General features: G+C 40.4%; 3 protein-coding genes across 3 annotated transcripts in view; 1 reads left to right on the forward strand and 2 right to left on the reverse strand.

The window, feature by feature from the left end:
* Window positions 1-22,458, reverse strand: part of dpcd (deleted in primary ciliary dyskinesia homolog (mouse)) — a 183,095-nt gene that overhangs the window by 13,698 nt on the left and 146,939 nt on the right. The gene's annotated exons all lie outside the window — the stretch shown is intronic.
* On the forward strand, window positions 216-18,967 carry hap1 (huntingtin associated protein 1). Its single transcript, XM_084006659.1, is given in 15 exon segments — window positions 216-612; window positions 4,853-4,929; window positions 5,185-5,301; window positions 5,392-5,486; window positions 5,896-6,004; window positions 6,230-6,308; window positions 6,627-6,757; window positions 6,847-6,921; window positions 8,720-8,931; window positions 15,120-15,344; window positions 15,507-15,838; window positions 15,996-16,184; window positions 16,429-16,531; window positions 18,251-18,578; window positions 18,580-18,967. Coding segments are annotated over 15 exon segments (2,334 nt in total). The 5' UTR covers window positions 216-410; the 3' UTR covers window positions 18,640-18,967.
* On the reverse strand, window positions 20,090-20,670 carry LOC311011000 (uncharacterized protein). Its single transcript, XM_084005683.1, has 3 exons — window positions 20,633-20,670; window positions 20,336-20,554; window positions 20,090-20,189 (listed from the first exon to the last, which is right to left on the reverse strand). Exons 2-3 carry the CDS (start codon window positions 20,550-20,552, stop codon window positions 20,113-20,115), a joined length of 294 nt encoding a protein of 97 aa, XP_083861809.1. The 5' UTR covers window positions 20,553-20,554; window positions 20,633-20,670; the 3' UTR covers window positions 20,090-20,112.

Below are 22,458 nucleotides of genomic sequence, written 5' to 3' on the forward strand. Positions count from 1 at the left end.
CCTGAATAATTATTTTAATCTTAGCTAGCAATACTTTCATTTTTTTGTGATTAGACAAGGTCTGTGTGATCAATATCAGCTCTTGTGGCTTGTGGTTTAGATTTTTCTTCCTCCTTCACCCCTACTCCTCTTCCTCCCCTCCTTTCATACCCGGTAGTCCAACGTGGCCAGGTGAACGGAGGCAGGCATGACGACAGATGGCTCTTACATTCCGAGGGATTATACATTAACACCGAGCAGCTCAGATTCTCTTGCACACTCAGGAGCACAGGTGTCTACGCCCACTCACGTAGGCAAGTGGACACTGTTTTCCCAAACACAGAGGCCAACAGCATGATGCCAGAGGCACAAGTGGTGTGTGACAGCACAGCGTACACACAGTAGAATCAGAAGGAGAAGGGATTTAACCGATGGACGGAGGGGTGGAGGGCAGTTTTTCTCACGCCACCATGGAGGTGTGGAGCTCCTCTGCATCTGAGGAGGAGGAAGAGAAGAGCACTTCCAGTCTTGTGATGGATGTAGTGGTGGAGGAGGAGAAGAAATGCCTCAACAGCAATAACAACAGTAATAATAACAACAACAAGCAAAGCCTTTGCCGGGAGGTGACACAAGGTGAGATAAGGCAGTATGTGATGATGCAGAGGTTAGGGAACGGCTGGTGGTATGCACAAGAGGCTGGTCAGTGATCTGCAGAGCCCATGCTTAGAAGAGTTAAGACAAATTAAATGTACTGCATGTAATGGTTAATGGTTATTCTGTATGACTGGTGTGTTTTGTTGTACATTGCATCGGCAAGGTCTTTGTTATCTAAGTGGTTAAATGCTTTATAGTATGCTGCATGTACTGCAGGAGGCTGTGTTGTCATTTGATCGTGCAAATGATGATTATCATTAAACAAAATCAATCAATCTTAGTCATACGACTCCTTATATTCAACCCGAAAGTGCCCTGAGATGTTTAAAGTTTTGTAAATATATTCAGTTCCCTCTTAGTGGTGTGAAGGTCACTAAGTGTGTGTGCGTGTGTGTGTGTGTGTGTCTCCGTGCATTCTGCAGCAGCGTACATGTCAGCAGTTGTCATTGGCAGCACTGTTAAATGTTTTCTCCTGTACTGCCGTTATTATACAAGAGATCAGTGCGGTAGGGAATAGTATTTTGTAGGGAATAGTATTTTAATGCTACAGTTTCTATTTCTGGGGATTTCTTTTTCTTTGACATAGTTTGAATCTCAGAGGGGGAAGTGCTTTTGGCATTAAATTGATTTTATGAGATTGAAGGAATGATCTGATCCCATATCCTCTTCGTTGTGGTCTGTGGTTCAGAAGAACAAAGAGTTCAGGTGCATTAATTGTGCTGCTGCCTTAGTTTCAATACAGTATTGTTAGTCTTGTTACCCTGTAATGCAATGTTAGACTGTTGATACAATATGTGCAAAAAATATGTGCCTGGCTTATAGTGCGGAGCAGTTTGTATTGGCACAATTTAATCTTGTTACAGTATTTTTTTAAATAAATATGTGTTTATAATGTAGAACAGGGTTGGATGTTCAACTACGATTAAAAACGATGATGTTCTGCATAAACAGAGCGGTTGAAAGTCTTCTCTATTCCTCATCTGTATCGGGCTTCCTTTGTCTAAACGGGCATGTGGCTGGAACCCGCACGAATGCTGCGACATGGGCACAACTCCAGAAAACCAGGACACTCAACCAAACACATTTCTGGCCTCTCTGTTATGCAATTGGATATATTTTCAGCGCTTACATACTTATGCTTGGTTGTTTGTTGTAGGACACATTAATGCGTATGCTGTGTATTATTGTGGTATGTCTATATTGTCGGGATCTTTAGACTGAAATCCAGCTGTCATTTTTAACATATTAGTGATGGATTCCCTGTTATTCATAACTCCTCCCAATCCTTTATTGTGAAATGAATGTTACCATTGAAAAATATGTTGCACTCTTTAGCTGCGCTAAAAATATATCCGGGGCAGATTAACAGTAGGAAGCTCTGTGAGACAAACTTTAGTTCCTGCCAATCTTGTCAAGTCTGCACCTACAGAACAATAGAGATCAATAAGGGGATCTTTGAGAATCTTATTCTTGGGGCTTATCCATGCCTGTCTGATCCCCACAGCAATACAGACGTCATAAGTATACCTAAGTCAGCGAGGGTCATCCATTAGTTACAGTATTAGACAAGCAGTTCAGGGTTGCAGCCTGGATTTAGCTCAATACAAACCCCTAAAACCTCGAGCTGGCATAACAGCACCTCTTCCCTTTATCTGCTCTACGACGTGGCTGTCGGGTCAAGTGGAAATAGATCCGGTATTTCCACTGGTGAGACTTTGTGGGTGTTGTGGGACCTGTCGATGCCTGCTGAAATTGCAGTCATTCAAATGCATATAACAATGTATAGCATATAGAATATAGAATAACTTTGGAGTGAATTGTATCTTATTTTGTAAGTGTTTGGGTACAGTATCTGCAACCCACTGGCAGTTATACATACAGTTATACACTGGCAGTTATACATAGAATACATTTTAGAGTCATGCTTAAGAGGTCTTTCTTATCATCTCCATAGCTGCTATGCAGTTTGTCGGTTTTGTCATGTTGCTGTCCCAGAATCTGCTTTTGCAGAAGTGACTTTGACACATTAATCTTTCCTGGCATTTTTCTGGCGACATGTTTTGTGATTATTTGTGGTGAGTTAAAATGCTTTCACCGTGACACTTGTGAAACATTACTCTTCAATCTGCTTAGTGAAGATGGAAACGTGACCTCTATGTGCCAGTAAATCACCTCAGACTGCTGTGGACATGAGTTGTGTTATATAATTCATAGTCAGCGCAGTAGTTCAGCCCAAGGTTATTTTCATTAGGTAGATAAAGCACTGATACAGCTATCCAATCACTGTGTTTCCAGCCAAAAAAATAAAAATAATAAATCAAGGACCTCAATCTAATTACTTTGCTTTATGGCAACTTCCCATCTCTTTTAGTCCAGCTAAGCTCTCTACCAAAGAGAGATTACACAACAGATTTTGTTTTAGAGGTATTCAGTGTGTCATTCAGAATTGCAAGCTGTCGAGGCATATTTTGTACACCCTTAACAAATGAGTCACATGTATAAAGATGGTATGCATCTTAAGTCAACAAGTTATTATCCAAAAGCACAACTCCTACAATTACAAGTTTACATAAGTAGAACAACATTAAAACACAGTATTGTATTTAATGGTTATAGTTTATTACCTTAGCCCCTTGTAAAAAAATAAATAAAAATTACTAACAATTATAACTCGTCAGTGTTTGGCTCATGTACAGTACATTAATGACTTAAATTAAGAACCACATCAATAACTTCTGAACTGAAAAAATGACTCATTGACCTCCACACCACTTCACCCTTATTGACTTTGAAGTGGACACAAACAAACCATTCTCCAGGATGTAAACAAAGGCACAGGTCAATAATCAGTCGCTGTTATCCCTTCCATGCTGTACATTTCCTGCTGGTGTGAACACACTACATGTCTGTTTAGCCCTGGCCGTCTGTCCCGATGAGCTATATTGGTATCCAGGAGAACGAGGTCTTTATTGCCGTCTTATCTGGGCTAAAAGGGATCAAGCTAAGAGGATCAGTATCTGGCTGTCCACAGGGAGATGTTGTGGTCGGTAGCCGTGGAAACTCTACCACAGTCATACGAGAGAGAAAAAAAATTGACAAGGTTATCTTTATGAGGGCGAGCTCTCTTTCGTCATGTTTGCATGATTATGCAATCTATGAATAAAAATCCATTTTCAAAAAGATTATCCATTTTTATCCGAACAGCTCATCCAGAAATGCAACAGTAAACCACAACTTTGAATAGACAATCTAAAAGAAAGTACTGGAATTGTGATTTGCTTGCTAAGAAACAGCAATATCCCCAGGGTTGCCAGGTGTTTGTGACAAAACGGGCCCAGTACGAGAACTCAAAATGTGCCCCTGCCAAACCATGATCACTACTTTTAAAGTCTAACATGGATCTAATCTCCAAATAATGCATTGTAATATCTACAAAGTAATACCTTACATTTTCCAGCATGAAAAACAGTTTAGAATCTAAGTCTTAAGTAGTTAGATACAATATATTATCCTAAATAAAATATAGCTCTACGGACATGTAGACCAATATACTGATGCACTAACTAAACTGGTGCTTTGTCTTTCCCCTCTTCCTTCCTGCCTGGATAACATGAATGTACTGTTTTTACTTCAAATGCATTTACTGTGGTCTTTAACTCCCATTTCACGTTCCCATTGTTATGTATATTGCTTCCCGTATTTTACCACCTACCAGGTGTGTCCCCGGAGATTTGTGTTTCCTGGAGTCAGTTGGGAGTTTGTTTTTTTAGGGGGGGGGGGGGCTGGGGATAATTTATGTGAGTTGTATGCAAATTAGGTCTACCCTACCAGTCTCAGAAAAAAATCACACTTCAAAAGTAGCTCAATTCTGGACCTGTCAATAATTAATATCACCAATGACATATAACAAGCAAGTCAATCTTTGATCTCTTTTATAGGAGTAAAACTATGCTTTTATAGCTAGTCTGATTGCAGTAAGGCTGTCTTGGTTCAGTAACTGGTTGAAAAACTGAAATATAGGAAGAGATCAGTTGAAATTAAAAAAAAAAGAAAGAAAGGAGAAAAAGAAAGGTCCCCCATTGGCTAGTTGTTATTGCTCATAACCTCTCGTTCGTGATAAACAGTCAGCAATGCTTTGTTGTTACAGTAACCTTTGTGTGCCACGTACAGCTCTGTCTTATCCTCCATTCATTAAATCCCTCTCTCCCTCCTCCCTCAGTGCTGTGCTCAGACAGAGTGGGCCAGGTCACTAAGACGTATCATGACATCAAGGCAGTCACCCACCTACTGGAGGAGGTGAGAGACACACAGCAGAGGAATGGGATTATGGAGGATTAAAGTTATCTTCCTCTCTGATCATCCCTGTTTGTCACCCCTTTCAGTGCTCATGTTTCAGATGAAAGCACATTACATTTGGTTAAAAACATACCTGCATGATTGCCTTAATAAAACTGTGATTGTATAATATCTGCCGCATTTTGACAACAAATGTGCTTCATCATGAAACATTATTCTGTAAAATAAATGCAGTATATATGCATCACTTTGCAGAAAGAGCGGGATCTCGAGTTGGCAGCGAGGATCGGTCAATCCCTCCTGAAGCAGAACCAAGAAATAACCGCACGCAATGAAATGCTGGATGAACAGCTCGAGACCGCCAAAGAAGAGGTATCTACCAACCTAATGTTACAAGTGTGAAATACAAGATCAACGTGGTGCTTGGACTGTCCAGTGATATGAATCGACTGTATGTTATAGATTGCTCAACTTCGCCATGAGCTGTCGATGCGAGACGACCTTCTTCAGTTCTATGCGAGCACCGAGGAAATCGAGAACGCTGAATCGCGCTCACCGTGAGTTTGGACCTTTGACCAAACGTGTCAATGTTACAGACAGGGTGTTCTGTACTACATTATCTTTGTTCTTGTAACATCAAATTAATAGAAACCAATAATTTTTACTCCAATGTAACGCAAATAATAATATAAAAATAATGTAAATACAGTCTACCTGCTCAGTGTGTATGTGTAAGTAAACATAAGTCAGAACATCTCCATTGATCCTTTTAAATTTCCAGCTAAGCTTAATGCTAAACTCTGTCTCATCAGCGGTTAATCATTATCACTACTCATTACTGTTCTCTTTTCATTTCTCTCTAGCGGTTAGAAAAATTATTTTCACGTTTGCTTGGATATATTTTCCAATGGTTCTGCAAGCTAATTGATGAGAAATGGATGACAAATGTGTATTTTCTTTTCATAGAATAAAAAGAAACGAATCATGCAGCTCTCTCACCAACTTCGTCCACTACGACTTCCTACAGCAGAAATTGAAGGGTTTAGAGGATGAGAACCGCAAACTGCGATTAGAGGTATGCAACACTGCAAAGGTCACATGAAACGAAATGAAAGTTGCATATAAATGTTGATCTTTTTTCTGGTCATGTCTGTATAAAATCTAGCTTTTGAACTCGTATTGTATGTTGAATAATAACACCATTAATAATATAATACTAATTATAATACTTTTCCTGCTTTATTTTAATGTCTACTGCATTAAAAGTATGCCATTTTGACATTGGTCATTATTTCTGCAGACCAGTGAGCTCACAACAGAGACGGCTAACTATGAGGAACAAGAACAGGAGCTGATGATGGTGTGTGTGGAAGAACTCAGTAAGTCGTACACTCTTTTTTCAGTATATGAAATGAATGAAGAGTAGGCGTGGAGGGTATACCGTTTTCATCAGTCAGCAGTGTTACGTTCAGCCACGACGTGGATTTGGCAATACTATTTTTACCTTGATAAACACACACACATATATTTCCTCATGTGTGTTAAGATGTCAGCTTTCACCTTCTTCAGAGATGTAACCTATTTGAAGTGATATGATAATAGAGTGAAAATTGTTGGAATGATGTTTTGAGTATCCTGATTAATTTTGTCATACCCTGATATAATACAGCTGTATTTCTGGGACTTGTGTGTTTCAGCATCCGTCAATAAGCAGGTTGTCGACCTATCAGAGGAGCTAGCACGGAAAGTCGAGGACTGTCTCCGACAACAGGAGGAGATCAGCTCACTGCTCGCTCAGATTGTTGACCTGCAGGCCCGTTGCAAAGGGGTGAGAGAACGTTTCCAAGTTCTCTACGCATGGACTTACCGTAAAATAACAGTAAAACCCTGCTAACTTTCTTGTCTCTGTCCCTCTAGATCAGCCATGAGAATGAGGAGCTGAACCAACACCTGAGTGCCTCCCGTGAGAGCCAGCTAAATCTTCAATCAGAGGCAAGACACTTTGACAAAGTAGAAGCACTGAGAGTCGGACTAGGATCTTTCACATTCTCTCCCAAGGAGGTCAAAACTCATATCTTAATATGTAGAACAACTTAATTGTAAAAACCAATGCATTTCGGCATGTGGCCTTTGTCAGGGTATTTCTTATGGCATTGACCAAGTTATGTCAGTCAAAAAGCGTTGAGGAAAGCAATGCCTTATAAGTGGAGAAAACAAGGCATACAGTGAAACTTTTCAACGTACAATCCAGAGAATGGCCAGTGTTTCCCCTCTATTAATGCGCCGCTAATGAAAAAGTTTGCTGGAAGCGAAGTAATGTTGCCCCGGTGCATTTCATGTGGAGTGAGCCCTATGCTCCCATTTTGAAAACAGATTGCTTGTCAGCAAACGGTAAGCAACTAGCTTTAAAAGTGACGTAATTTATTTATAAATAAGTGCTGTGTGGTGGATCTGATTTATTATGATGTGAAGAGTGATTCATGTGGATTTCAATAAGGGACTGAAAGAAAAATACTTGGAAAATCAAATATTTAAAGGAACTGTAAAGTCTTACATTTGAGAAGAGAATGTGAAAGGTGTTGAATGAGTGTTTAATTTTTTTATTTTGATGTTGCCAACATGTTGGTTGTTCAGTGAACTAAGAGCTTTCATCATTCACAATGACAGACTGAATATTAATGCATGTTATAATAACGAGTTAGTAATGAACTATCATTTCAACAAAAAGGCATATGTAAACATTTGTAAAGCTGAAATGAACTGAATGTGATTGTGGGGATTTATCAAAACGCATTGTTCAGAAACAAACAAGAAGATGAATTAAAATAACAAATCTTTTCCGTGTTGGATGTCTGCCCAACCGAAATGCTACCGATTGACATTCTCCACTTAACCAGTCCATCTGTTGGCAGAAGTCCAGAGCTTTGAGAAAGTCAAGGACTTGAGTTTGTTATGAGGTAGAGGGTATAGAGCAGGCCTGTGCAACTTGCAACCCGCGGGGCAAATCCAGCCTGCCAATCAGTTCTGTTTACAAATAAATATAATTTAAAAGCCAATAAATCCACAGTAAGAGCAAATTCATAAACACTAATGTTGTGGTGTGAAAAGAGGCTTTTCTATACAGTGCACAGACCTTAGATATACAACAGTGTGGCGCAGACAAAGAAGGCGGAGCAGCACTGTGCAGCAGTAAGTTATTTAGACCATCAGTTTTAAAGTGAGAAATATTCACAAATCTATTATAGTGTAATTAATTCCCATGTCAATCAGTGATCTCAGTTAGCATTCTTCTGGCAGCAGCACAGCGTCTCTACCTCTCCTCTTACACTGTAGGAGTGCATGCAGGTGTGAGAGGGATTGGCATACTTGGTTTTTCACCCTCAATCTTTCTAATCAAGACGAGTGCAGGCGACTCTGTCTTGACTTATCAAAAGTTTAGGTGGTGTAGATTTGCAGACTTTGTTTTAAATTACAATATTTTTCTGTATCCTTAATAACTTTTTAAAACATAACCAGGCACCCAGGGTAAGGTGCAGAGATCATTTTTATAATATTTTGAGATGAAAAATGTGTGTAATATCAGGAGACAATACAGACAATGTATAGTTGAGATTTTGTTAATATATATTATCAGCTACTCTTAGAGCCTTCACGTGTTTACCCAGAAACATTCTTCTCTGCATGACAATGTATCTTTGCAGATACTTAAGCGTCAATATGTCAATATTCAGCTCTGAGGAAGTACTCTTCTTGTATTGCAATCTGATGGATATGTCTCCCCTGTCTGCAGCTTAAGGACCTGCGGGACAAGTACTCTCAGTGTGAGGACATGCTCCACGAGGCCCGAGAAGACATTAAGAACTTGCGTAATAAGAGCCTTCCCAACAGCACGGTGCAACGGTACACTGCACTGGCCTCTGTACTCCCCATGGACTCACTGGCAGCCGAGATAGAGGGCACCTTCCGCAAAGGCCTGGACACCCCGGCACCATCAGAGTACAAGTGAGTTTGTGATTTAGTGTTTGTGTTCTCATATGTTTGCCTTTGTTTGAATTTGTTTGAAACCCAGGATATTTACTTTATGTGAGTCATCAACGGTTATTTTATGCTTAAATGCCTTGGTAGTTCGACCTCAACTGATGGTTTGTTTGTATAAAATGAAAAGCTAAGCAGAGATGAACTGTAGAAACTACAGCTATACAGACTTCAGCTGCTGTTCTCTGATAGGAGACAGTATCAAGCTGCTTTTCAACAGTCTTGAGTTGATCCATGTATTCCACCTTGATTCATGTATGTATGTATGACATTAAATACTTTTATTCCATTTAATTTCATAGGGAAATATTATATTATTAAATATTCTCACTTAAACTAGGAACCTTTGGAATTTGTGACCCACTGGACTAAACCTTACTGTAACAAGCTTAACTTTATTGATGCATCACTATTAACGATCTAATAATAGTATATAATATCACTCACAGAGGCCTTTTGTCTGAAGATGGATTACTCTACTGATATATAGTGTGAATGAAGAGAGGGAGTGGCGTCGCCGAGAATAAAGCAGTTAATCAGTTAAATGAAACATCCTCAAGCCCAAATACACACGCCCACATCTCCATACAACCCTGAGGGAAGCTTCACCATTGACATGCTGCCATGTTGTGTGTGTGTGCGTGCGTATGTGTGTGTGTGTGGCTCACCCCTGCTCTCTGCTAAACAGACCTGCAGCTCTTCACACATCCATCACAGCGTAGGAACAGAGAGCAGAGGAAGGGGACAGCGAGGTCACCTGGTCACTACGTTTTGATGAAGTCCCGACCCACTGTTATTGGTTGGGGGCTACACACCCACCGCCCAAAGGGAACAGGAACGTCCCAGCATAATAATACGAAAAGAGAAATTCCAGACAGAGGGCAGTTCACCTGTAGATACACCACCATGCACATCTAGTGGATCAGTGATGATTCAGAGGGATTAAGTCTATCCATTGTGTTTTTTGTAATATCCTGCATAGTATATCTTTAATTAAATATCTTGTGATCATTGTAGTGTGTTAGACTGGGTGAGGGCTACACAAGGAGTCACTAGTCAAGACACTGAACATCTTAAGAGTGCATGTGCATTTTTATTTCTTATGAGGCAGCAGTGCTAGAGGGGCAGCCTTTTCTTCTTTTTTGAAATAGGATCCTGAAAAAAGTTACAACAGATTATATTTTCATTTTGCTATCAAAGGATGAGTTATTAGTAACCATAGAGTTTTTTGAATTTTTTTACCCAAAGCAAAATATTCAGTGTAAATGAAACTGCGTACCTTTTCTCACTCCTCTGCTATTCCATGGCCTCCTGTTTTTTTTCCGGCTGTCTCTTCCTCCATATCCATCTTCTTGCTCGAGCCCTCATCGTCCTGCTCCTGGCACTCCTCATGCATTTCTTGAAGCTCTGTGGCCATTTCTTCCTCCCCCTCATCCAAGGTGTTCTCAAAGGCAGTTTCGTTCTCCTCCTCCTCGGAAGTTTTGTCGGTCCCATCGCCCTTCAAATCCAGCCTGTCAAGCTTCTTTGTACATTGGGCATATTTACTTTTGTGTATCTTCTGCATGATGCCGAGTTTTTTCACAAGCTTATCCTTTTGCAGGACCAAATTGATCCCCGTCTGCTCTAAATCATTGACCTGCTTCCTCAGATTGATGATTATTGAGGCCTGCTTCTGGTTGGTTTTCTGAGCTGATTGAAGGGCTCGTTGAAGTTCAAGCACTTCGGCGTCCACTGCTGCTCTGCTTGGCTTGTGGTGTTTGGCACTCTTAAATGCAAATAAATATTCTGTTAAAATCACAATTGCATGCTTACAGAGTAAATGTTAAAGACTTTTACATCTCTTTTGTAACAAAAAAGAGCTAGGTCTCATTAAAACACAAAGTCGGACAAATTCACTGTATATTGTGTAGTATAGCATGATGAGACTTATTTCTATTGATGTAGTCTTACTAGAAAGTTATTTCTAATGTTGAATGTGTACATATAGCCTATACAAAAGAGTGTCATCATGCTATTCTATACACTGTATTCAATTAAACGTTGCTTTGCAGTTGCTATGACAACAAGTGAAAACTACCACTAGCATATTAGCCCAAGAGCCCGATCAATAAACACACATAAGATGACAATTTGGCAGACATAAATAAAATCAACAATAACCACCAGCAGCCATCAAACTAAGGACCTAATTAGAAAATAATAATAAGAAAAATAAATGTGTAGATCCTCAGGGAGTAACACTAGCATAAATGACGGTTAGTTTATGTTATAGCATCGTAATTTACAGTACAAATCGTTAACATTAACGTTGCTAATTTGACGAAGCACAATCATTTTAACAGAGCAATAGACAGACTAATACACACAGGCATCAATGGCCCTGATACACCGTCATACAATTCAGATTTTAAAAAGTGCTGTTCTCTTAAGATACACGCAGGGCTAAATTGGAGTCTTGCCTGCAGATTTATCTTGGTCAACAGAAAAAATCTCACCTTAGCTTTTTTCTTCAGTCGCTCCATGTCAACTGACGATATTGATATTGAAGATTTCGTAGTCTTTCGAAGAAAGAAGCTCGCTGGAGGACTGCAGCAGAAATGACAGTCAAAGTGGGCGGCCGTGGTTTATATTTCAACCTCCAATTCTAGAATGAAACATTCAAATGACATTGGAAACAACAGCAGTTTGTTTGTATTTTAATGGGGGGGTAGAGCGGGTTGGCTGGCAACCGCAAGACTGCCGGTTCGATCCCCGGCCCCTCCCAGCCGAGTGCCCGGTGTCCCTGAGCAAGACACCTCACCCTAATTGCTCCTGATGAGCTGGCTGTCGCCCTGCGTGGTTGACTTCGCCGTCGGTGTGTGAATGTGTGTATGAATGGTGAATGTCAGTCATTCCTGTAAAGTGCTTTGGAGAACAGCGCTTTATAAATGAGGACCATTTACCATTAATGCAGATAGGGAGAAGAGAGAAGTATTTTTCCAGCACCAATCTGGATTCAGCACCATTTCCCCCCATACAGATGTCACTCAGTGATATCTGCTATCTGTTAGCCTGCTAATGATTCATGCTCCAGCTGATCCGCTGCGGCGACACGGGCGCCGTATAATTAGCCATGTGTTTCGCTTCTAACGTGATTGGCCGAAAAAATAACAACAGCGCGTGAATGGCCAACGGTGATCAGTATGCATCGCCTCTACAAGCCCCAGCAAAGACAGAGACACGGCAGATTTAGTCCGAAACTACAAAAGCTAAATGTACGGAAGCGTATTGCATTCACTTGAGTAATTTTTTTTTGGTTTGTTTTTTGGAGTAATTATTTCTGTTTTTCTGAGTAATTTATTTCTTTGGTCTGTTTTTCGGAGTAATTTATTCCTTTGGTCTGTTTTTCTGAGTAATTTATTTCTTTGGTCTGTTTTTCGGAGTAATTAATTTTTTGGTCTGTTTTTCGGAGTAATTTTTTTGGTCTGTTTTTCGGAGTAAATTTTTTTTGTCTGTTTTTCTGAGTAATTTTTTTTTGGTCTGTTTTTCGGAGTAATTTTTTTTTTTTTTCTGTTTTTCAGAGTAATTTATTTTGTCTTTCTGTTTTTCAGAGTAATTTTTTTCTGATTTTCTGAATAATTTTTTTTCTGAGTTTAGACAGCATTTGAAACAATAGACGCATTCATTCCTTTGTGAAAGCTCGATAATGGAGGCCAACATGACCGACTTGTTTAGTTTGATCAAGTTCTACTTTGATCTGGGATTAAGACACTGGGAGATAGTCCTGTCTTTGAGTCATATAGATGGTATTACCATAAGTGTATCCACTTTACGCAGGCACCTGAGGAGTCCATGGGAGTCACTTGCAGGTTGGAGGTTCTCGCGGGAGTTCGAAGTATCGCGATAATTCAGAAAAAAAATTACTCCGAAAAACAGAAAAAAAATTACCACGAAAAACAGAAAAAAAATTACCACGAAAAACAGAAAATAAATTACTCCGAAAAACAGGAAAAGAATTACTCAGAAAATCAGGAAAAATAATTAGTCAGAAAAACAACCAAACAAAAAAAAATTACTCAGAAAAACAGACCAAAAAAAAATTACTCAGAAAAACAGACCACAGAAATAAATTACTCAGAAAAACAGGAATAATTACTCCAAAAAACAAACCCAAAAAAAAAATTACTCAAGTGAATACAATACGCTTCCGTATAAATGTATACTTTTACGGCAACCAATACTCAGAGATGGACAGAGTACTCGACCCCAGTACTTGAGTACTTACAAATACTACTGGTCAAAATGTACTCCGTTACAAGTAAAAGTAGCTCAGTCGACATGGTACTCGAGTAAGAGTAAAAAAGTACTTGCTTTTAAAGGTACTTAAGTATCCAAAAGTACATGCTTTTAAATTTACTTTAAGTAAAAGTAAGAGTAAGAGTAAATTTCAAATAAAATGAATGGGATCACAGGACTACAGCAGATGTACCGCGGTGAAGTTAGTTTTAAGTTGGATATTCGACGGATATTCACTCCGGTTCCAGCCGCGACTTTACTGAGGTTTGCCCAGTGTTGGCAGCAGGAGAACGGCCCCAGTGCCTCGCGCTAAGTCGTTGGAAAATGATTTAGGGACCGTCCTTAAATTACTTCCCATAAATATACGAATACAAAATGATTGCATTTTTATCAATAGCTTCCCCATCATGTGACCCAGTGACTCCAAACCAGTATCCAATTGTATTTCTAAACTGATCAAATAAGACACACCACTTTTTATGCTATGTTATTGCTTTGTGTATTTTTTATGAATATTAATATGCAGAAATTATCATATTTTTTCAATAACTTCCACATCACGTGACCCAGTGACTCCAAACCAGTATCCAATTGTATTACCAAACTGATCAAGTAAGACACACCACATTTTATTTTATTTCTGTGCTTAGTTAATTTTTTTATGAATATTAATATGCAGAAATTATCAATTTTTTTCAATAACTTCCACATCATGTGACCCAGTGACTCCAAACCAGTATCCAATTGTATTCATAAACTGATAGAATAAGACACACCACATTTTATGCTATTTTAGTGCTTTGTCTATTTTGTATGAATATTAAAAAATAAGATATTAATATTATCTTATTTTTTTCAATAACTTCCACATAATGTGACTCCAAACCAGTATCTAATTGTATTCCTAAACTGATCAAATAAGACGCACCACTTTTTATGCTATGTTATTGCTTTGTGTATTTATTATGAATATTAATATGCAGAAATTATCTTATTTTTTCAATAACTTCCACATCACGTGACCCAGTGACTCCAAACCAGTATCCAATTGTATTCCTAAACTGATCAAATAAGACACACCACTTTTTATGCTATGTTATTGCTTTGTGTATTTATTATGAATATAAAAAAATAAGATATTAATATTATCTTATCATGAGTCCCCACACCACTGGTTGAGAATCACTGTTTTACAAAAAACTACATCTCTGCTTTCAATAACTCAATGTTGAGGTCACTTGTCTTTACAGGAAGGACAATATAGGAGCACAACAAACTCTGTCTCCCCATGTATCCTTATGGGGAGGGATTACGTATTTCCGCTTTTATGTAGATCCCAGTGGAGAGCGTGCACTGTGATAGGTTTCCTTCTTTGACAAACAGCTTGTGTCCAATAGTACTGGACTAAAAAGAGACCTGAAAGTAACAAGTACTTTTCAGCCTTTTCTAGAAATTAACTTGAGTAAAAGTAAAAGTATTTGTCTTGGAAATGTATTCAAGTAAGAGTAATAAGTAATAATAAGTAACCAAAGAAATCTAATCTTTACTTAAGTACAGTACTTAAGTAAATTTACTCCGTTACTGTCTACCACTGCCAATACTGTTACCTGAAACATGGAGTGGCCTCTTCATGATCTCAACTTGCATATTCTGCAAAAAACGAAAATCATCGTTTACGGGAATTCGTCCCACCCGACTTGTTGCTGGTTTTGCCGTGGCGGGTCACAAATATTTTTTAATATCTGCGGCAGCTTGAAAAATACATTGACTGCACTTCGGGTGTGTGATACCTCTTCTTCAAACAGTTCTGCTACTAAGAGGTGAAATGTATATGGTGTGTCGTCTATTTATGCCCACTCCTGCCCTGTTTCTCCTGCCAGGAACCACCCGTGGCGTGTGTTTGAAACAGTCAAGGTGGTGAACAAGGCCGTTAGGCTGCGGTCTCGGTGCCACTCCCCGGGGCTGCCGGGCTCCAGCCCGGTGTCCACTCACTCCAGTTGCACCAGCACCCCCCGAACCAGCTACTATGGCTCTGACAATGCCAGCCTTACCCTGGAGGACAAGCCCAGCTCGAGTCATGCTCAGAAAGAAGACAACAGGTGTGTGTTGACTGTCCATTCAGGCACATACTGTAAACGTGCTTTTATATATTCTTTTTAGAAACCTTTGTGAAGCTGTAAACGTTTTCGCAGCATGATTACCTCACTTAAAGTTCCACAGGGTTGAAGCAGCTAAAACATTGTCATATTTATTCACCCCGGTGTTAGTGGGCCGAAGCGTCTGGGCCAGCCAGGGACACCAGGAGGTCAGGACCTTGAAGCCGCCTTGCGCAACCTGTCAGCCCGCCAGCAGAACCACTCCTCTGAGCGGCCTTTCTTCGACGTCGAGCGCGAGCGTAAACTCGATGCCTTGGCAGCGGACTGCGAAGAGGGCGAGGTCTCCAGTGGCTTCCTGACGCCAAATGACAGTCTGGTCTCCAGCCCAGCAGCATCGACAGGCACCAACTACTCGAACGGCAGCTCACGGCACTCCTGTGCCTCCTTAGGAGGATCCAGGTCCTACTTGCCTGACCGCCTGCAGATCGTCAAACCTCTAGAAGGTAAAAGCTTCTTACCGGTCTTCAGAAAATGTTTTGGGTTCAAGATACAATCTGGAGGGAAAAAATCTGAGTAGTTTCTAATGTTATAAATAACACGTAACTACATCGTATCACAATGTTCTTCAACCTCACTTCCCTCCGACTCTCTTGTCATCAGGCTCGGTGACTCTGCACCAGTGGCAGCAGTTGGCCAAACCAAACCTGGGAGGCATCCTGCATCCACGTCCAGGCGTCCTGACTAAAGACTTCAGGGAGCTGGAGGTTGACATACAGCACGTCTACAGTCTGAACGACCTGGAGGAGGATGAACCGGACCTGTCGCAGCTCTCTGGAGCCCACGGCATGGGTAGGCCGAACATAAACACACTGTGTGCTTGCTAAACCGTTCCACTAATCCTCATCCTCCTATTCTCTTCATTGAATCTCCTCCAAAAATCCACGTTTCCTGCTTTCCCTCCTTTATTATGTTCATGTCCCATTAATTGCATAGTATTACTTCCGTTTCCAGTTTCATTGGCTCTTGTAATTCTTCATTGAATGTAATCTTTGTGTAGTTTTAATGTGCACTTTCTCCCTCCATGACCTCCCAGTCTCTCCATTTGGTCCGAACCTCCCTCAGACCTCTCCCACACATACCATTACCACCTGCCAAGTCCTCCAACCCTCCCTTCTCATCCCCCCCTTCTCCACTAGGTAAGAATGTACATACTGTAAACATTTTTTAGCATGCTGTATTGTCTTTATGTATTATTAACAGCCCTGACGTTAAATTTAACGTCCGTGTGAACTCTGAACAAGGAACTCCTGCTTCTAGACTAGTCTTTAATCCACAGCTTTTTTTTTCAGCGTCACTGGATGTTCCAGATTATTATCTTCTGTGATGCTTCCCCCCCCTAACATTTCTGCTCTCCCCCCCACAGTGGTAGGAAACGTCTGTCGAGGCTCTTTCTCCAACTGTAAAAGGCGCCTCCGGGGCAAAGTAAGAGTCGAGGTTATGGATACGCTATGAATGCTAGATTTCAATATTAACGACAGAGGCACAGTAGTTCTTATAACTTAAAGTGTAAGTTTGGCGGAAATTGAAAATAAAGCTATTTTCTGAATGAAAATATATCAACTAAGCCGTGGAGGAAGTAATTTTCGCTCATCACGCAGTTCAGAGCTAGCACGGGCGGAAGCTAGAGTCCAAAATCGCAAACAGTGGGTTAGCATGGGGCCAACAGCCACACGCTTTCAAAATCGCATTTTTAAACCACTAACATTGCTCAAAACAGCGCCAAACCTCGTCAGCAGCTTGCTCTGGGTGTCTACACATAAAACGAAGCACCAACAACTCAGTTCATGAACCCGAAGTTTATAACAGAAGACAGTTAAGAACACTCACCAATTCTACCCCTGCCAGCTCCTCGCGAAGGATAGTCCGTAAGTGTCGATTACCGAACGCAATGCAAAACGAGGGAGACCACTGAAGATTTCGCCCAGAATAAAACGAGTATACTTTTAAATTAGTGGCAGTTTGGCCAAATATAAGTTAATAACGGTGGGTAAAAACGTCGGGATAGTTTGTATACACTTCCAATCAGTTCAAGACAGCAGCCTTATCTGAAGCACATACATGTCACGCGAGATCTCACACGGGAACACGAGAGCTGCGTTCGGTAATCGACACTTACGGACTATCCTTCGCGAGGAGCTGGCAGGGGTAGAAATGGTGAGTGTTCTTAACTGTCTTCTGTTATAAACTTCGGGTTCATGAACTGAGTTGTTGGTGCTTCGTTTTATGTGTAGACACCCAGAGCAAGCTGCTGACGAGGTTTGGCGCTGTTTTGAGCAATGTTAGTGGTTTAAAAATGCGATTTTGAAAGCGTGTGGCTGTTGGCCCCATGCTTAACCCACTGTTTGCGATTTTGGACTCTAGCTTCCGCCCGTGCTAGCTCTGAACTGCGTGATGAGCGAAAATTACTTCCTCCACGGCTTAGTTGATATATTTTCATTCAGAAAATAGCTTTATTTTCAATTTCCGCCAAACTTACACTTTAAGGTTAATCATTTAAGAAGTCTTTGTCCGAGGTCATAGACTGAGACATTAAATGTTTGCTGCTCGATCCTCCTACTAACACTAATTTGTTTGCATTCCCAACATATTCTTTTGTTTTAATGTCTCTTGACCTTTCTAGATTTTTCATCTCAGCAAACCACCAGATCGTGTTTCATCACTGCTGCTGCACTAACATCGTGTTTCTCCATCTTACAGCAATGATAGACAGACACTAATGACACATTTACTAACTGAAACTGTTAATGTCTTCTTTTTTTCTTCATTATTTGGGTTTGAGATTGCATGTTTGTGCAAAAAGAAACAGCATCTGTTATCTATTGTGTTGTTTTAAAAATAATGATTTCTGTTGGCAGCCTTCACTCTTTCGGCCTGCCATCTTGTCGGACCTGTGAGCTCTTGAGCACTTCATCGCCATCCCACCAGCGGCACTTTGGCCCAGGAGGCCAGACCACCAACTCCACCACGAACACTTCATCACTGGGACTCCTGCCGATGCTGCAAGAGCGTGGCATCTCGGCTTCTCCTTTTCCCCACCACTACCTGCACTACAGCCATAGTACAAATCCTTCGCCCTCCACAGAAAAAGACAAACGCGGAGGCTCAACCCCGGACAAAGATGGACGAAGGAACGATTTCAGTTTGAACTTGGTAGGCAAGCTTCAAGGTCTGGGGTTGTGTGTGAGCGGCAGCCTGGGAGACGACAGGCCGCAGTGGGAGAGAGAAGCAGTCGGTCATCCTTTGAAAGATTGAAAACTTTTCTCAACTCAACCTGAGTTGAAAACTCATCACTTCCTCCTCTCTCATTCACCATAGTGACTTTGCATCCAGCCACGTGATCCTCACCGTGCAGTTCAGGGCCCGCTGCTCCGGTGTCGTCTTGAGAGCAAAGGCCACAGAATGTGCTAGAGGGAGCCATACTTTAAGTTGTCAGTAGTGTACAGTAATATTCTTTTCTATGGATGTGTGAAGAGTAGGTGTGTATGTGTGTGAGTGACATCTTCACCTCAGGAAAATCACCTGATCCTCAATTTGTTTGAATGCAACCTGCACAAATAGCTTTTTTTTTTTTTTTTAAACAAAAAGAAAAAGAAAAGAAACGTCATGAAGAAAAAAAAAACATTTTTATACTGTGTTTTTCTTTTCCCTGCCGCTGGTTTAAAAAAAATCATGTTTTTCAGTTTTCAAAGTGGAACCTCACTTATGTGTATATAACCAAGTTGTCATTTGGAGAATATGTGCAGTTAAGTTATTGTTAGATAAAACCACAAACCAAACCGATGCCATCACACTGAAGAACTTTAAAATGCACTAAAATGCACTCTGGTCTGCCTGCTTATCAGTTGCTACATTGAGAAAAGCATGTTGTATATGAGATGGTCAAAAATACTGAGCTGACACTTGACATTGACCAAGAAGCATGGCGATGACACATGATGCACTGATCGAACTGAAACATGTTGATGATGTTGACATCCCGCAGCTGTCTTTCCTACAGTTACCTGCTTTCATGTAGCACATGTAATGACAGTACATAGACACCCGCAAGCTGTTGGGATTTCCTGAGCAAATCAGGATCAAATAAATCAGGTTTGCCATGCTGTATCAAAGAGGCTGAATGGGACTATTTTTATAAGCAATATGTATTTACTGCGTTGCTTTGACTGAAAATCTTGCTTGAACAAATCTGTTGCATTTCATGTCATCAGGAATCTTGAAATTCTTGGATATAAATGAAATCATAACAGTTTTGGCCGTTCAAAGTGAATTCCCAATGATATCAAGGGGGAATCCTTATTTAAAGACGAGCAGACGAGTCGTCCTAATTATTTAAAGCAACATTTTTCTTAACAATCAACTGTAGCAAAAAGGCATAGGATACTGTGGATTAAAAAAGGGAAGAAATAAACACAGGTTATAATAATTTGTGTTCTGACATAAATCAACCAAACCACTGGTTCTCTGCACTACCGTTTGCTCTGTTCTGTGTTCGGTCACAGCTGTGTATATATATCAGTGTGTCTAAATTGTACCACCTGTGAATAAAACTGCATTTCCACCCAGCAAACTTTTCTCTCTCTTTTATCTCATGGCAACAATGAAGACCGATATGACCATGTGCTAATTCTGCAAACGTTTTATTTATAAAGTTGAAGTCAAAGCAGAACACTGACTTTATAAAAACAAAAAGTGAGCAGGAAATCTTCGCTGTCGTGTCTCATTCTGCGTCCCGGCGTCCGAAGTCCACCCAGCCCTGGTAGTCCCGATCTGACATGCACTCAGAGTTCATCATCTCTGTGAACAAATCATTCCTACGTGACCCACACACAACGGGTTCAGTAAACCGATTTGAGCATCTCCTTGGATCCCTGCCCATAAACACAACCATTAACTGACACGAGCACGCCAAAACAACAATCACACCCAAACCCACATCATACCTGAAATTGCTTGCATTATTTGTTTTGTCACAATCTCCCGTTCATCCTCCGATAGGTGTGCCCGTCTCTCCATCCGTGCAGAAGGAACCTGCGGCCCCGAGCCTCTTGCTCTCTTGCCCAGAAGCTGCTGTAGACGAGTCTCCTTAGGCTCTCCGGTTGCAGGTGCTACTAGCAGTGCAACCAACAGAGCGAACGCCACGATGACTTTCCCTGACATGTCTGCGTACAAGAAGAGACAAAAAGAGTTATATTTACTGAGTGACAAAATAAAAAAAATAAAAAGAAGTTACCTGTTACCTATGAAGGTTGTATGGAATACGTGCACACCAAAATCCAGCAAGTGTGAAGCTCCTGAGACACAAAGAGCAGATCAGCTCTTTTTATACCACAACTTTGGTGTCAGCGATGTAAAATCAACAGATAACGTGTGTTCACTGATTGATTGGTAGACGGATGCATCAGGAGGATGTGCGTAGAGGAAGCAATGGACCACCACATCCACAAATCCATTATTATTATGCTTTTCACTTACATGGAAAGGCCTTTTTGCACGGCACCGACAATAAAACCAGTCAATGTGTTGACATAAGACATCCAATACCTGAACTGTAGACGCTGAAAGCAGGGTTCTCAACCGGCTTCCTCTATTCACGTAACTTGAAGCTTGAGCAGTTACTGTTATTCTAGCTATTCATAGAATGTTGGAACAAAACACAGACAAATGCATTATTACCATTTCTATGTAGTGTCTAAGTGCCTTTGTTTCAACCCTTTATGGGCTGGATGCAACACTTTTCCACTTTTCATATGGCTGGATTATGATGAAAACACCAAGTGTATATCATTTAATGATTGGTTGGAGGTGATTATTGCCTTCACCATGACATGCTGAGGCTTGGACTTTCCAGATGACGTCCTCTACCCTTTTAGTGAAAGATTTATAGATTTGTTGCCAAGTTATCGTGTATTTGCCACCGAGAGGTGATGCATAACATTGAGAAAAGCAGGAACAATACTATTATTTGTTTATTTATTTATTTATTTCGGGCATGTCAGTTAAATCATCATCATCACACATCTTTGTTCAATAATACAATACACATGGCCGAAAGGGAAAGTTTAGCATTGCACTGTGATTTTACTTTTCTTTTTGATTTTGTTTTTTTGTTGTTGAAAAATCCTGTAATGGCAAAAAGTAATACATTTTATTCTGACGCCTTTCTATTTCTGTGTTTGCTGGAATGTGAGTAGAAATTTGACCCTGCATCACGAGACGTCGGCCTACTGATAATATTTGTGACCTTTATTTCTAATAATCCTGAGGTGGAATGACAATCACAGATCTCATTTTTGGCATTTATGTTCTCAATACACTGTGACACACACCCATCGCTGACATCTGATAAACGTCCCGGACACCACATTCTGTAGACAGCTTGTTCCTTCGACCTGTCACCCAGGCCAGACAGATTCCATGTTATCACACCTGGCTGCAGTAGATTATCACTGCTTTCTGTTTTTATCCCCACAGATTTCCTTGTCATTAACATTCTTAGAATTTTAAGGTGCATAGGCTGGTGAAAGTGTACGATGAGTCTATTATCAGTGTATTAAAAACATTTTCTGGTCCCAATGATCTCCCATAAAGTACAAAATAACAGCAATATTTAAAAAAAAGACTGCCATGTTATTCATAAGATGTGATGAAAACATTGTTACTCAGACAAATTTACTATATGGTGATAATAACCTGACTAATAAGGTGTTGCTGATTTTGATTGAATTGATGACTCTAAAACAACTCATGGCCAAATACAAATTAACCATCTGTAAGGATTTTACTTTTTCAAAGTAATGGTCTTAAATATTGTTGTGTAAAAGCCACACATCAGTGGTGTGCAAAGTGTTAGTTGTTCCATTCCCCTGACAGGCGTGGTCTAGAGCAGATAAAGGTTTTTTAGATTCTTTTGTCAATCACTTTAGGAATCTTCATTCTAACCACGTTATACAATCTCCTTAGGAAAAAAGGTGTGACTGTGTGTGTGTGTGTGTGTGTGTGTGTGTGTGTGTGTGTGTGTGTGTGTGTGTGTGTGTGTGTGGTCATATTCCCATTAAATAATTTG

Source organism: Eutrigla gurnardus, assembly GCF_963514095.1.
Source record: "Eutrigla gurnardus genome assembly, chromosome: 3".
Classification (NCBI taxonomy): Eukaryota; Metazoa; Chordata; class Actinopteri; order Perciformes; family Triglidae; genus Eutrigla; species Eutrigla gurnardus.

Excerpts from the sequence above, each read along its gene's own strand:
- LOC311011000 (XM_084005683.1), bottom strand. The coding sequence starts at position 20,552 with ATGTCAGGGAAAGTCATCGTGGCGTTCGCTCTGTTGGTTGCACTGCTA. Across the intron at positions 20,190-20,335 it reads AATAATGCAAGCAATTTCAG|AGATGATGAACTCTGAGTGC; the intron begins GTATGATGTGGG and ends ATTTGTTCACAG.